We start from the raw sequence: 16,460 nt of genomic DNA on the forward strand, positions 1-16,460 counted from the left end.
TAACAACTATAGGTCTCCGTACGACCTTCAACAATGAGCAAAGCCCATACATCATAGTTAGCTATAAAAAGACCTGAAATGACAAATGTAGAACAATTCAAACGAGAAAACTAACGGCCTAATTTATGTATAAAAAAATGAACAAAAACAAATATGTAACACAGCAACAAACGACAACCACTGAATTAAAGACTCCTGACTTTGGACAGGCACATACATACAGAACGTGGCAAGGTTAAACACGTTAGCGGGATCCTAACCCACCCCTTAACCTGGGACAGTGGTGCATCATAAGAACGAACTATACAAATCAGTTGAAAAAGGCTTAACTCATCAAATGGATACAAATAGAAATACATCTAACAAAAACAGAGAGTGGACGTGACCGAGTACTTGTACATCCCATCAACAAAAAGACACTTAGTACAGATCTGAGAGTACATTGTACTTGCAGTTACAGACAGCTACTTCAAAGCCAATTACAACTAATAAGAAGTAATGCATCTGAGACTAAATTATCAATCATTACACATCCAACATCCAATGGCACGGTAAACAACATCTCCGTAAAAATGAGGGTGTGCTATCCCGTTTGAAATTAAAAAAAAATACAAGTAGAACCAAACTTCAAAACCAAATCTAGAATTTAGTAAAGATTTTAAGTGATTTGTGGTAACTAAATCCCTGACTTAATATTATTTACCAGTAATACATAGATTTCGTTCATTAAAATCCAAAACGTTACAACAGACAACACGGGCATAGCGGAGGTGTTGTGATATACAAACACTGTAAGATAGTGCCAAATGAACATCACCATCCAAAAAAGGAAAATTAACAATAAGGAACGAAGTATGGAAAGCAAAACAAATACTTTTAAAATTATCAGTACACATGAACATATAAATATCGAAAATAGATCAATACTTTTCGCTTGGGTTTGGACGACTTTTAAATAAAACGACCATTAACTCAAACAAAGCACTAAAATGACCTTTAATATTAAACTTTTTGGGGCAATTTTATCAAGTGAAATGTAAATATTTCTGTACTTAACTTTTAAATTCAACTTATTTTTTTTTCATGTTAAAAATTCAATATCCTTATAAATGCATCAATATCCCATATCCCATTTACTTTTAGAACAAATATCCCGTATCCCTAAAATTAAAATGGCAAATATCCCGTATCCCAATATACCCTATACAAGCCTCAATTATACATGAAAATAAAGATTGATTATTAAATTTTCACATTATGACAGAGAAAGAATAAAAATATAATATTCATAGGTTTAGGAAGACACAGATTATCCGAAAAACGTTTACTTGGCGTTGTCTCATGTAACAAACTGGAAACATAAAACTCGAATAATTCGCGAAATATTCACGCAATATATCGCGCGCAACTCTTCGAAATTTTGCTTGAACATTCTATGACGTGATATATTTCAGTATTGGTTTACATTGCTGTCTCTATTTAAAATTTTAATATTTTTTTCAAAAGAATATAATGTACGGAAATGTCCCATCGGAAATTTAATTTGGAAACTTGAAACATTTCAGTTAAAAAACTATTTTTTTGACAGATAATTCATTAAATTGTAAGCACGATCGTGTTGTACTAAGTGTAAGCTCCAAAAATACGAATTAAAAAATAAATAGACCTACATATTCAATTCAAAACAATAGATTTGCAATGTCTTGCGGAAATGTCCGAGTTAAACTTTCATGTCTTCGGAAAACTTTTACGGCCAAAAATAGAGATTTGATTTCGTGTAGATTATTTTTCGGCTTTGATAACTATACCAATAAAAAGTACTTTTAATTAAAGTTGAAGTTAGTTCACTAAATTGTATTAAGATTACAGGATTATCTTAAAAAAATACGGATTAATGAAAATGTCTTGCAAGTTTGTCCGTTATCAATATTTGACATCGCCACAAGCGTGATATGCTAGGGACGCCATGAACTGCATTCGAGTGTTCCTTCCCCCACTAAATATAAATGTCCTGCTTTCAACAAAACGAAATGATGCACATAGTATGAAATTCAAAACAGTGTAGCTGTGGCCATTGATTGACCCATCAAAATCATCCATTGACTGGGACAATTTACGTGAACGTTTGTCTGTAACAACCACTGTTCATGACGTACCTACGATAGACATTTAAACTGTGGGGTCAACAAAGGTTTCTTAACGCCTTTAATTATAAAATAATTCGAAAAATTAATCAGGAATAACCTTTGTGTTTTGATTTATATAATTGATATAAATCAAAATATCGTGTTATTTCTGATTAATTTTTCGAATTACTTTATTTAGGTGTTGAGAACCTTTGGTGACCCCATAGTTTAAGTGTCTTTAAAAAGTACATAGTGAGCATTGGTCGTTACATACAAACGTTCACCTAAATTGTCCCAGTCAATGAATGATTTTAATGTGTCAATCAATGGCCACAGCTACACTGTTTTGAATTTCATACTTTTACAAAAATACACATACATAAGACGACCAAAAAGTAAGAAAACTTCAGTATCATAACTATAAGCTATTTTCCTAGTATGTCACTGCTTGAATGAAATCAAACTCGGGTTGAATATATATAATGCCACAATATTCCTCCAAAAGCACATAATTACTAGCAGTAACATTTAATATCCTATGTTAATTATAAAATCATATTGGATTTGAATCTCACGGCATTTATACTTGTGTGTTATAATTTGCATTTACCCAAAAAAGAAAGCAGGAAGAATTTGATATATTTAGATAATCCGCGTTTCTAATTTAACGTACGAATTTACAAACTTTTTAGAAATGATGTCCAAATTGGCCATCATCATCATAATACAGAGATCAAAGTTAATGGAAAAAAATCATATACAGATACTGTCCTTTTTTCATGTATCCAACAGATAAAAAAAAAATACTACCGAGAAGAAAGGCCCATGCTTTGTATTGTACGAACGGGATAAAAATAACGAATAATACATTTTTTAACAATAGAAAAAATGGTGTGGACTTTAACGGTGCTTTTTTGTGGACTTTAGCGGAACTTTAATGTTATTGTGGACTTTAACGGTGTTTTCTTGTGGACTTTAGCGGAAAGTTTGTGGACTTTAACGGCGTTGTGGACTTTAGCGTAAAATTGTTGTGGACTTTAGCGGTGTTGTGGACTTTAGAGGAATTGTGGACTTTAACGGTGCCACACTGCTGTCTTTCTCCCTTTTCGACACTGCAAACAAAAAATCAAACACGCAATTAAAGAAGGGGTTGCAACCACATGTTCCCCGTTCAAACGGATCGGAACTTAGAGCTCTTTCTGTAACAAATCTAACAAACATGTGAGAAAAATTAGTTTTAGAATACGAAATATATCTCTCATTCTGTATCAGATATTGTAGGATTGTTAAGGTATTTTAGTGTTTTTAAAAGACCCCCCCTCCTTTTTTTTGGTGTAATATACACCACAAAAAAAACAACATTTAGTTAGGATAAAGGACTAAAAAACGATAGTCCAATAATGTAAGGCTTCAGAGTTTCATATTATTTACATTCAACATGTTTATCGGATTTTGTTTTACTATCAATGTTGAACAATTAATTTTTATCGGATTTTTTTTAACTACCAATGTTGAACCGTTCAACCGTTCAACATTTAAAGTAAACAAAAATTCGATAGAAAATGTTGAATGTAAATGATATGAACCTCCGGTCTTATATTAAAGGACAATATATAAGACTTCTGAGGTTCATATCATTTACATTCAAGGGTTTTATCGGATTTTTGTTTTCTACTATGAACCGTTCCATTATAGTAAAAAAAATCCGATATAAAAACGTTGAATACTTGTGCTATGAACCTCCGAATTCTTATATAATAGCACTACGGTAAATAGGATAATTGAAATTTAGTTAATTGAGTGTGAGAGGCTATTTAAATCCACTCTATGAGTGTGTATTTTATAATGTTACAATGAAACAAACCTATCAAACACACCGTGAAAAATAACATTATCTCCCCTGGAAATGCTTAACAACACGACACAAAAAATTGCTACTTTTTTTGCCCTATATCACATAATTATAAAAACACATTACATAGATAGGGAATACTGTGCTTGTGTACACGTTTGAATGTGTAGGTGGCACACTCAGAACGATCGTCTCTAGATTTTTTTTTGTAATTCGCCCCGGCCTTTCTGTGTTCACGTAGCAACATGTTTCTTTCCTTCCCAGCTATTCCTGATTATGAATTAATCCAAAACATGCATTTATCTCAATGCAACAACTATTAAACAACTCACCTATACCAATGGTGATCGTCTAATTTCTAGCTGATTCCTTTAATCGTAGCTTTCTTGACGACATCAATCGTTGTAGCGTCTACCATTGGAGGTAGCGAAATTACATGATTTGACAGGAGCAATTTTATCGAACCGCATTCCGGACTGTATAGAAATACACAGAAAAGGGTTTAAAAGGCTGTAAGGGAGCTACCATTTGATTTTTAATGGGGGGCTAGGATGAAATTTGAAAAAAATAGGCAGGACAGGAGTTTTGAGTAAAAAAAAAGGCAGGACGACAATTTAGGTAAAAAAAGTCAGGATAAACTAAAAAAAAAAAAGGCAGGACCGAACAGAGTGAAAAATAAAAAGGCAGGACAGAGATTACAACTAAAAAAAAATGCAGGACAAAATTTTTCATCCTAGCCCCCCCCATAAAAATCAAATGGTAGCTCCCTAAGTTGACAAATAGGTGATTAAAATCACGCTTATTACCGTCGTTTCTGCCTTTTCAATGTGTCTCAATACCTTTGTCGTTGTTAGAACCTCTATTGTCGAAAAAATATGTATATAAACCAACGTTGCCCACGGTTTAAATTCGATTAGTTGAATTTAATTCAAAGGAAACTGTCCAAAATACTGGAATGTTTCGTCTTAACGGACCTACACACATGCAACTTTTCCCAATTCACAACACATATACTATCACTCTGTCACCGCCAAATTTACGATCTTGTTAGACTTCATCCTCTCTCTCAACGTATCAGCAGACAGTCTTATTGTTTTCTGCCATTCTTTAACATACATTCTTCTGTTCATTTCATCCATCCTGTATACAAACTCTGACGTAAGATGATGTAAAGTAGTTATAAGAATCGTGTGATTTTTCTATAGAATAGCAGCCACAGGTATGTAGTTCGATTTCCTGGTCAAACCCCATTACTATAAAATAATTTTTTCCCCCGTCTTTTATAGTTTTATTTTGTTATGGTTATTGCCTCCAATATTTCACAATAAATGTGAATTGGTGTTCGTGAAGAAATTGTACACTAATAATGTCTTATAACATTTATTTTGAAATATATTATAATGTTCATTTTATGCTTAACAATTCTGTTTAGTCATCGTTTAAAATATTAAAATTTCAAAACATTTTATTGTATCATTTAATGAGTGTTCATATTGTATTTCAAAATATCAAATTCCTTAAATTTATAGTTTTATTTTATTATGGTTATTATAATTGTGAATTGGTGTTCGTGAAGAAATTAATATTACATCTAATAATGTCTTACAACATTTATTTTGAAATATATTATAGTGTTCATTATATGCTTAACAATTCTGTTTAGTCATGTTAGATAATTGTGAATTGGTGTTCGTTACATCAAATAAATCAGATGTCTTACTACATTTATTTTGAAATTTATTAGTGTTCATTTTATGCTTGACTATTCTGTTTAGTTATCGTTTAAATACCCTTCATTTAAATATTACAATTTAAAAACATTTTATTGTATCATTTCATGAGTGTTCATATTCTATTTCAAAATATCACATTCCTTAAATCATGGATGGATAAACATAATATTTTGATTGATAAGTGTATGGACACCTGACATTCTCACGGCCGACACTCGGCTAACCGAGAGATAGGTCGGTTAATCTATATTGAGTATGCGGCTATATCGGCGGTTGGTCTGTTAATCGGGTTGGCTTAAGTCTGTTAATCAGGTGTTATCGAGAAAATCGTTGAAAGTTCAGCATGTTTCATTGTATAACTTTCTAAATATATGTTCATCATAAAAAGTATTCATGTCTAACAAAACAATTCAATGTACTGAATTCAGTGGTGTAATTATTATTTTTCTAGCTTCGATGTAAGATCTATAAAATGAAAAGGCGGTTTACTCATCAATAAATTTATACACATTTTACACACATAACATGTACACAAAATGACACATTGGTTAAATTTACTTGCATTCAATATTTTGAACATCGAAAAAATAAAGGCATTATGTTTGTTAATCATATTGAAATCATTGTGTGAAAAATCTACACGAACATCTGTATTTTGGTGACATAAATCAATCTTTATTTAAAACCTGGTCTGTTTATGGATCGGATGCTGTTAATTGGTCTGTTAAGAGTTATGAATGGCAATAAAATTATAATTTTATTTGGCAATGCTATATAGATGGGGTGTTATCGGATCAAATGAGTAGGCTCAAGACGAGCGGCTAAAATATACGAAAACAATACATGAGCAATGAAACATAACATATACGGAAACAACACATGAAATTGAAAATTGATAAAAATGGTTTCAAAAAGTGTAATATTAAAGTAATATTAATTTCATCCAAGAATGATCGCATAAATCATGTTGATTCTGTTTAATTGTCATGAATGACACACATTTGTCATCTACATTGGTAACCAGAATATAAATCAGAGATGTAACTAAACATCAGTAAGTAAAATATATTGGGATGACAAAATATGAAAAATAAAGAAAGAATAACGAGTAAGATAAATAAAATGTAGAAAAAAATGACATAACAATTTAAAGAATACAGAAATAAACAATACCCCCAATCCGGACCCTCATGGTATACACGAGAATCTGGAATACTATATAAGAACAGTAGAGAGTGATACATTGATAAAAGCGAGAGAAAAATAATACTCGTTTAAGAATACACACATGAAACACCGATGGCTGTTGAAACAGTAACGGATTGCGATGTACTTATATTGGTGACAAATTCTAGAAGTTTACATGCGGACAACTATGGTGGCAGGTTAATGCCATTTTGCGTTTTAGCGCTTTAGCGTTTTCGCCTTACATATTCTATATGGCGAAAACGCGAAATTGCGAAGTCGAAAACGCGAAACCGATTTCTCGTTTTCGACTTCGCATTTTCACGTTTTAGACTTCGCGATTTCCCTTTTCGCGATTTCGTGTTTTCGCCCTATAGAATATGAAAGGCGAAATCGCGAAAACGCGAAATGAACTTCACCGGCCACCATAGACAACTGTAGTTCTCCTCTGCACTTATGTAGAAAGGAACTAAACAGAATAAAATTAATTGAAACTTAAAATAACCAAATGTAGCTGCATTCGCTTCTTTCAGTTTACTTCTTTAGAGTGATTTGTAAACAACATATGATTAAGTAATAGAAGAAAAGAACCAATTGGATGATGCTGACGAATTAAGGTTTAACGTCCAGTGACAAATATCATGTTCATATGTGAATAAGAACACGTTATATGTACCCTGTGTTGTATTAGAAAGACATTTTCAGTCGAAATTGAGAACGTGCTACTTCACACAGACACAAAAATTAAGGCTGATTGAAAACATCAATAAAAAAATCATGCATATTCCACTGAGAGGCCAATCCATATCACGCTATATTGAAGTGACACACCCTTCAATAAAATGCAAAGAAAGTCAAAATAAAATGCTCCTTCTAGAATACTGTGGGACCGTATTGTCATTTTTGTTTATCTCATTCTTAAATTTTTCAAGGGGAAAATATAAAATTATTGTCGTGGATAAATAACTCTCAACTGACACAATTTCAATTGTCCAACCCATTAACAGACTTTATTCCCATAATTTTCACTAAAACGTGGTAATATTCACGTTATTTTACAATTATGAAATATTTACTAATGTCAATTTATTTTATAGAACCACAGTACTATTTTTTGTCCTTTAAATGATATCTAAATTTGTTTGTTTCGCCTTTCATTAAAAAAATTGCTATGCGTATAAGCATAAATACTACATACTTGCGCGACGCCTTTTTGTTTTACTGAAAACTGCGCAGACTAAGAAATGTTTTTACAAGTGCAAAATGTTCTATGATAGATATCATTTTGTCAGACACTTTTCTTTTTTTGATTTGGTGCTTATAACATGCCAAAAATCTGTATATTTAATAGAGTTTAACATTAAATTAAGCGTTTTACTCTTAACAGACGTATAACCAACACGATTAACAGACCAATCGCCCATATAGCTGCATACTCAATATAGATTAACCGACTAATCTCTCGGTTAGCCGAGTGTCGGCCGTGATTCTAAACTGTATTGCATAATACATGAACATGGACCCTTACCTTACACCAAATGGACACCTAGACATATTGTCTAATACATGAACATGGACCCTTACCTTACACCATATGGACACCTGGACACCTACCTTAGCCTAACACATAATACATATTACGTGTTATGTGTTCAACAGAAATTAAAAGTCCACAATAATTCCAATTTACCTCGCGCATGTTTCAAAAATTTTCCAAATCAAAAATATTCATTGCAACAAATTTATTTTAGACAAATGCAATGATGAATGAAGGATGTTTAACATATCCTTTCATATTCCTAATGAAATTAATAAAGCAACATGCCAGGCTTTTTGAAAAAGGTGAAGCATTTTTTTTTATCCTTGCATGTTTCTATGTTCCTAGAAACACCAATATCTAAATAGCACTCTTCGTTTCGTTTTGACTGGAAAATATGCAATTTGGCCCCCTTTTCTATCTTCTATTTGTTCGTTCTAAGACACAAGGTTCCATAAACGATGAAATAGAGGAACTAGTCCCCAAAACTGTCTCAAATAAAGGGAAAAGGGGAAAGGTTAAAAAAAGAAACATTAAACCAGAAAATTGAGTTATGGATATGCATTAGATATTTGTCACTGGACGTCAGATAAACAATGAATTAAAACACAAAATGTGCCAGTTTGGGCTTCGCAATATTTTAATTTATCACTTTTATGATAAAATCATACTATAATTGGTAGAGAAATTCACAATTTGTAATATTCAATTGATAATTTGTTATATCAAATTTATAATTTGTTATATCAAATTTATAATTTGTTATATCAAATTTATAATTTGTTATATCAAATTTATAATTTGTTATATCAAATTTATAATTTGTTATATCAAATTTATAATTTGTTATATCAAATTTATAATTTGTTATATCAAATTGATAAATTGTTTCTATCAAATAGATAATTTGTTATATCAAATTTTTAATTTCTTATATCAAAATTGATAAATAGAGAATAATACATGGCAAAATCCGTATCATATGTCGTATCATCCCGAGACATCAATATCAGCCCAAGGGCCTTTAGGCCCGAGGGATGATATTGGTCGAGGGTGATACGGCATGTGATACGGATTTTGCCATGTATTATACGCTTTATCATATATTTCAACAGAAGAACTGCTCAATTACTTATCCGAAGCACCTGGGTTGCCTTACAATTTGCGTGCTGTTGTTTTAAAAATATTTTGTTTATTATTGTATTTATTTATGTGGTTTTTTTTTATAGTTGCATTTAGTGTGCCAAAAAATATGAAAACTTGACGTTCGTGACGTCACATACAATATGAAAACTTGACGTTCGTGACGTCGCATACCAAACAATGACGTCATTCATAAAATTTACCTATTTTGAGGAAAAATTTTCTTAAGCAAAAAAAACAAAAAAAACTGACGTTATGTTAATAAAAAAAATTAAAAAAAAAGTAGGGGTGTGATAAAGGGTATGCGATAAAGGGTAGGGGTGTGATAAAGGGTATGCGATAAAGGGTGCGCATCAAAGTTGCGCGACATGGATTAAACAGCAGGCTATTTATCAAATATGCAAAACTACTGTATTTACTACTAAACATATGATAATCTGTTATATCAAATAAATAATTTCTTAAATCAAATTGATAATCAGTTATTATATCAAAATGAAAATTTGTTATATAAAATTGATAATCTGTAATATCAAATTGATAATTTGTCATATCCAATTGATAATTTGTTATATCAAATTGATAATGTGTTATATCAAATTGATAATTTGTTATATAAAATTGGAAAAAGTAAATTAACATGTCCCTAAAAGACTTCCGTAATTTCCCTCAAGCACGCGGGTCCAGCTATTGCCACAAGAACTTTCAATATAAAATTTTTGACGTAACGTAATTATAACGGTTTTGAAGAAAAGGTCGTATCAAAATTTGATTTTTTTAAGCATGCCGGTTTACTATTTGCGACTGTACTTTCAATTTAGAAATATTGCACTTATATAGAGAGTGATGTTCAAACGTCAACATGTTGCATGTTACATGAAACATAAATACAAAGAAGCATACTAATTTATGTTTACTTTAGAATTCCCTCTCATAAAAAATAATCAAAAAAATGAAAACGTCAAGGGGAAATCATTAAAAAAATTCAAAATCAATTTTCTGAATACATGATAAATGATAAGCAACTAATTCCGGTTTTCTGGAAGTTATTATTGGCTGAATAATGGGAGATAATTGATTCTTGATAATCTGTATAAGGTACGGTCAAGGTTTTTACTTCAGTTTGTAATGTCAGCCTTGTATCACCATCGCTACTGGTGATCCGATGGATCAAATCTGTTGTAGAGTCGTCACTGGTTCAGACGTACCCCCCGAAAGCTTTATTATTTTGTGAAACCTCGGTTGCCGAGTAGTCTAGCCATGGATACAGTGCAAGGCTATTTGGTGTCACGATATATCAGTAGCATGAGTTCGAATCCCGGCGAGGGATGAAAACAATATTTGCGTTAGGCTGATGTTAAGACGAACTATATATACAGAATGTATACAGCCTTGTATCACCATCAGTGTTGGTGATCCGATGGATAAATCTGTTGTAGAGGTGTCACTGGTTCAGACGTGCTTATAGATATAATTATTTATGTGACTGTATCTTGCATTAATTTGTAGGATCCTTTACAATATATACAAAATTTAGTTCTGGTATCTATGATGAGTTTATTTACAATAGATATTTCAGCTGATCTGTAACAATTCCATCTTCATGCTTCGAATCACGGCGATGGAAGAACAAAAAAAAAAAAAAATTGCGAAAGCAAATTGACAGATCTAACATTGTTGGGTTGATGTTTAGACGAATTATATATATTATATATACACTGATACAGTCCGCCAAAAGATAAGCACCACCGAAATATAACTGGAAATATGTTTTCAACTATTGCGGAAAAAATATTTATGTTTGGTGATTTGAATTGCCTTTAACATACACTAAGACAATTCATTACGACCAAAAAGATAGAACTCCGATAAATAAAGGCAACAGTAGTATACCGCTGTTCAAAACTCATAAATCCATGGACAAAAAACAAAATCGGGGTAACAAACTTAAACTGAGGGAAACGCATTAAATATAAGAGGAGAACAACGACACAACATTACAATGTAACACACACAGAAACGGACTAAGCATTAGACAAAATCCTATGAGAATAACAAATATAACATCAAACCAAATACATATATTTGGGATAGATAAGTACCGTGACACAGCAGTCAAGCAACTTTTTATTAAAGGGCATATGTGCGTTTACAAGTACACTATTCCTCCAGGTGGTCGTTTTAGTGTTCGAACATTGGTCCCTCGACTTCATAGAGGCAACTGAAGAGCAAGTTGTGTTGTCAAGTGACTTGCCCTAACAGGCAGGTACTGTGCAGTCATGTTTCAAACGGATAATGATTATCTATGATTGAACACGAGAAGCTGGCAAAACACTCATTAGTCAGATGAGAGTCGGTTTATGGTACGACCAGTAGACGCCATAATACGAATTTAGGTGAAAATAAAGCGGCCTGTGACCAAAACAACATTTGCCCAATGACTGCATTCGGTCCTGATGGTGTTACAGTACGGGGTTGCTTCTTATACCGTTGTAAGCGGGTATGCATATTCTACATGGTCACATAAACGGACAGACATACAGAGATGGGGTGCCTAAAACATTGTAGTCCCTCATTTTGATAATCCCCCCCTGCTTCAAAATGGTAACGACCGCTGTACATGTACGATAACGCTAGACCTCACAGGCTAAGGATTGTAACCGAGTCCAAAGAGCAAAAAGCCATTTACACTATCTTTTGGCCTTCCATATCTCCATACATAAAGCCTATCGAAGATGTCTGGGATGCCATTGACAGATATCTTGCAGAAACCCATCTTTACATAATTAGCAATTCTTGATGAATCATGTCTTAGATTTCCTCAACTGAAGTTTTGAAGGCTTGTAACGGGTATGAGACGTCGTTTTATGGAACTGTACCGGAAGAAATGTTGTTACACATGATATTGACTCAATTATTGACATTAAATTTGTCGAACATACCAAACATCATTTGTAGAACATTTTAATGATATTGGGTGATTAATGCTTGTAAAAAAATAAAATCGCAGTGAAACTTAAATTCCGTTTCTGAGTTGTGTAATTTACACTATTTCTATAAACTCAAAACCTAAATGCATAGCACCTTCATACGTGACCAAAATTATATTTGAGGTTTGTTTATGGTATATGTTAGCAAAATTGCTACATGAATGTTTTCTTTTTTTCGAGGAATAATTGATTTTTATAATTGGAAACTATTTCAATGCATTAAAAATAGGTGGTGCTTAACTTTTGGCGGACTGTATATATACTTTACAATGATATTTCAGCTGATCTGTAACAATTCCATCTTCATTCCTTATATATTATGTACTGTATTACGACGCGAGATTGAAACTGACGAGGAAAGGTAACATCCGGCCACCGAAAGCTTTATTATTGTGAAGCCAAGGTGGCCGAGTGGTTGAGCGCGTCAGATACAGTGCAGGCGATTTGTAGTCACGATATCTCAGTAGCATTAGTTCGAATCCCGGCGAAGGAAGAACAAACAATTTGCGAAAGCAAATTGACAGATCTAACATTGTTTGGCTGATGTTTAGACGAATTATATATAGTCCAAATTGAAAACAACGTTCAAACCTATGATTGCGTTGGATAAAAACCGCAATTTCTATACGTGTGCATGTTAAACAAATTTCGTTGTAGAGGGGTCTAAATACAGCACAAACAACATTTTCAAAAAAACCAAAAGGTAAAAAAAAGTATATTTAAACAAAACGCATTTGACTGACAGGTCGAACAACTGACGTTCTTAAACTCTGCTGACTGCCATTGACGATTGCCAAATAAATTCCTCACAAGGTGGTATAAACAAAATGGATCTTATATTAATTGAATAAAAAATAGAAAACAATTAACTTGCGGCAAAGATGTAAAGCCACAAACATGAGGTGCTTTAATTTGTACACCATATCCGGATTTCCACAATTACTGTCTCTTCAGTGATGTTAGAGATCGAAACGGTATTTAAAAGGACATATAATTTACCTCAATTTAGGATATACCCTTAAACTGGAGGAAAAATGTAATACAAACCAAAACGTCTGTCTGTCTGTCTGTCTGTCTGGCAAATCAATTTTCTACATTTTTTTCGTGCTTGAAGATATCTATACTATTAAACGAGAAGACCTCATTTTGTGTGTCGCTTCTCTTCTTTCCACATAAATTAATCAACACGCCTCTGTGTCCTATAGGTACAGTGTATAGTCGCATTTGTCATCCATTCATATGATTATTCAGATTGAGTTATTTTAGGAGAAAAACGAGAAAAAAGGCATCCGGATATTGTCCCGTCATTGGACGAAATTTTAAGTCAGATTAGACTTCTGGTTTGCGTTTTTCTGTATACTTTGAACATACATATACTACGAATAAAGTGTATTTTCAGAATTTTATCTGCTATCATTTTTAAGTTTACTATCCACGGCGGTCACAGAGTTTATTAAATGGAGAGGGTATGTATACTATATCAATGATCACCATGGATCGATTAGTAAACTTAGAATTGAAAGTAAATACGCTTTGTTTATATAGTAATGAATGTTCATAATATATAGATAAGCGCTAAAATTATTCATGTGAACTTTTGATACCTTTTCTGAAATTCTCCAGTCATTAAATATTTTACAGAATTCATTGATTACAAAAAAAGAAGATGTGATATGATTGCCATGTTGAGACAACTCTCCACAAGAGACCAAAATGACACAGAAATTAATAACTATAGTTCACCGTACGGTCTTCAACAAAAAGCAAAGCCCATACCGCATACTCAGTTTCAAAAGGCCCCGAAATGACAATGTAAAACAATGCAAACAAGAAAACTAGCGGCCTTATTTATGTACAAAATTTTAACGAAAAACAAATATGTAACTAACACATAAACAAACGACAACCACTGAACTACAGGCTCCATACTTAAATGTTCATAACATACTAAATGTATGTTCATATTGAAATTGATAGAAAACCAAAAATTGGGAACTTCGGTAATAAAGGTGGAGGGTAAAAAAAAACATTTTCCTGTCCCCAATAACCTAATGACTTATGATACTTTTGCTGAAATTCTCCAGTCATTCTGTATTTCACAAAATTCTTCCAACAACACTTTACATACTTTAAACTACGCTGAGAATGCCCTCGATTACGCGGGTGTATTATAGTTGCTTTGATATTTGGTATATTGTTTTATCATGACAAGTTACAGATCAAGTTTGAATATTGTTCCGAACGGAAATTTTTGTGCAGAGTTATGGTCCTTGGAGAAAATTCACTCAAATATTCTGTTTTCCGTACTTTTACTTGTCATGCTTGAAGATATTGATTTGATAATTGGTATGTAGTTTTATCATTACAAGATACAGACTAAGTTCGAATTTTGTTTCGGTCTGATGATTTGTGCCGAGTTATGGTTCTTGGACTTAAAAAATTACATATATTATCCTTTTTATTCACACTTTTTTTCGTCATGTTTGAATATATTGACTTGATATTTGTTTTATAGTTTACACCATCACAAGTTATAGATCAATTTAGCATTTTTTTGTTCCAGTACAATTAATTTGTAACTGCTTGTTGTTATATGCATCAACTCAGACTTTAAAGTTTAATGTTTTAAAGATTGTATCTCGTTTTCAGATGCAGAAAACCCTTGTGACAATACGGAAAATCCACCTTGTGTTTCCGATGGTGTAGTCCATACATGTCTTTTAAAGACGGATGGTAACTTCACATGTGTCTGTCAAAAGGGTTATACGAACGAAGGGGTCTACTGTATAGGTAAGTAGATATACCCGTTTGAGAAAATTGTTCTGACGGTAGATATTGGTAAGAACTTGTTTTTAATGCCCCATGTGTTTTCTGGTCTGTGTGTTCGTTCGTCCGTCCGTCTGTCCATTGTCAAAATTTCGGACAATAACTCAAAAAAGCTTTTAACGAATTTTTATGAAACTTTGGGGAATTGTTCATATTTGCTGATCTATCATTCGTTTTTTTTTTATCAATTTTAGATTATACCTTTCCGAGTTATAGGGTAATATTCATTAAAAGGGGATGATTTTCCAGGTTTTGGACAATAACTCAAAAACACTTTCACCAATAACTCGAGAAATTATTGTTTGTATCTATTGACATGATTTTTGATTTTTATAAATTTTAGATTTTACATTTCCGAGTTATGGAAATATTATTCATAATATGGGGTGATAATATGGGGTGATTTTACGGTTTTTGTATAATTTATAAGTATAAAAAATAAGTTTTTGAGCAGTTTTCATGAAACTTTGGTTTATAAGTATTAAGATAACCTCCCTTTAGTTTTTCATAAATTTATGATTTGACATTTAGAAGTTATTGAACTTTATTATTTGAAAAAGCGAAGGGCGTACAATGCGCTCATGGCGTAGCTTTAACCAACAGCAATCGAAACACTCGGACTTTTCAATAATATTATCGTAATGTAATTTCTTAGGAAGTCAATAACCAACTTTTTTGTTTATTCGTCTTGGATATTATTCATTTGAACACGCTCAAAAAGGAGATACTGTTCCAATTGTCATAAATTACCATTTTTTTTAAAACTTGTCATCCAAAATCCAGACATTATAATTTGAAAAAATAAAGATGCTTGATAATCGAGACCACTGAAGAATCTAATATTTTTCTCTCTTGAAAATATCATTAAATGGAGTTCATTCATGATTTTGATTTTGTTATGCTGTGGTGAAGTAAATCGATCATTCCCACCAAGTAAATTATGTAGAAGCTTTTATTTTGACAAATAAAAAAAACCGAGAAGACCTCAATATCTTGGTAACCACCTTTTCAGGTTCATTAAAAGTTTTTGAAGATGCCCTGTGCCAAAAGGCAAACATATAGACAATA

The 16,460-nt window shown here is 32.4% G+C and overlaps 1 protein-coding gene across 1 annotated transcript in view; it reads left to right on the plus strand.

Moving 5' to 3' along the window:
* The window catches only part of LOC139522339 (uncharacterized), a 161,064-nt gene that overhangs the window by 67,006 nt on the left and 77,598 nt on the right, over positions 1-16,460 (plus strand). Inside the window, exon 4 of the mRNA XM_071315903.1 lies at positions 15,216-15,356. Coding sequence (XP_071172004.1) covers positions 15,216-15,356 — 141 coding nt within the window. The remainder of the gene's footprint in view (positions 1-15,215; positions 15,357-16,460) is intronic.

The sequence above is a fragment of the Mytilus edulis genome, chromosome 1 (genome assembly GCF_963676685.1).
Source record: "Mytilus edulis chromosome 1, xbMytEdul2.2, whole genome shotgun sequence".
Taxonomy (NCBI): domain Eukaryota; kingdom Metazoa; phylum Mollusca; class Bivalvia; order Mytilida; family Mytilidae; genus Mytilus; species Mytilus edulis.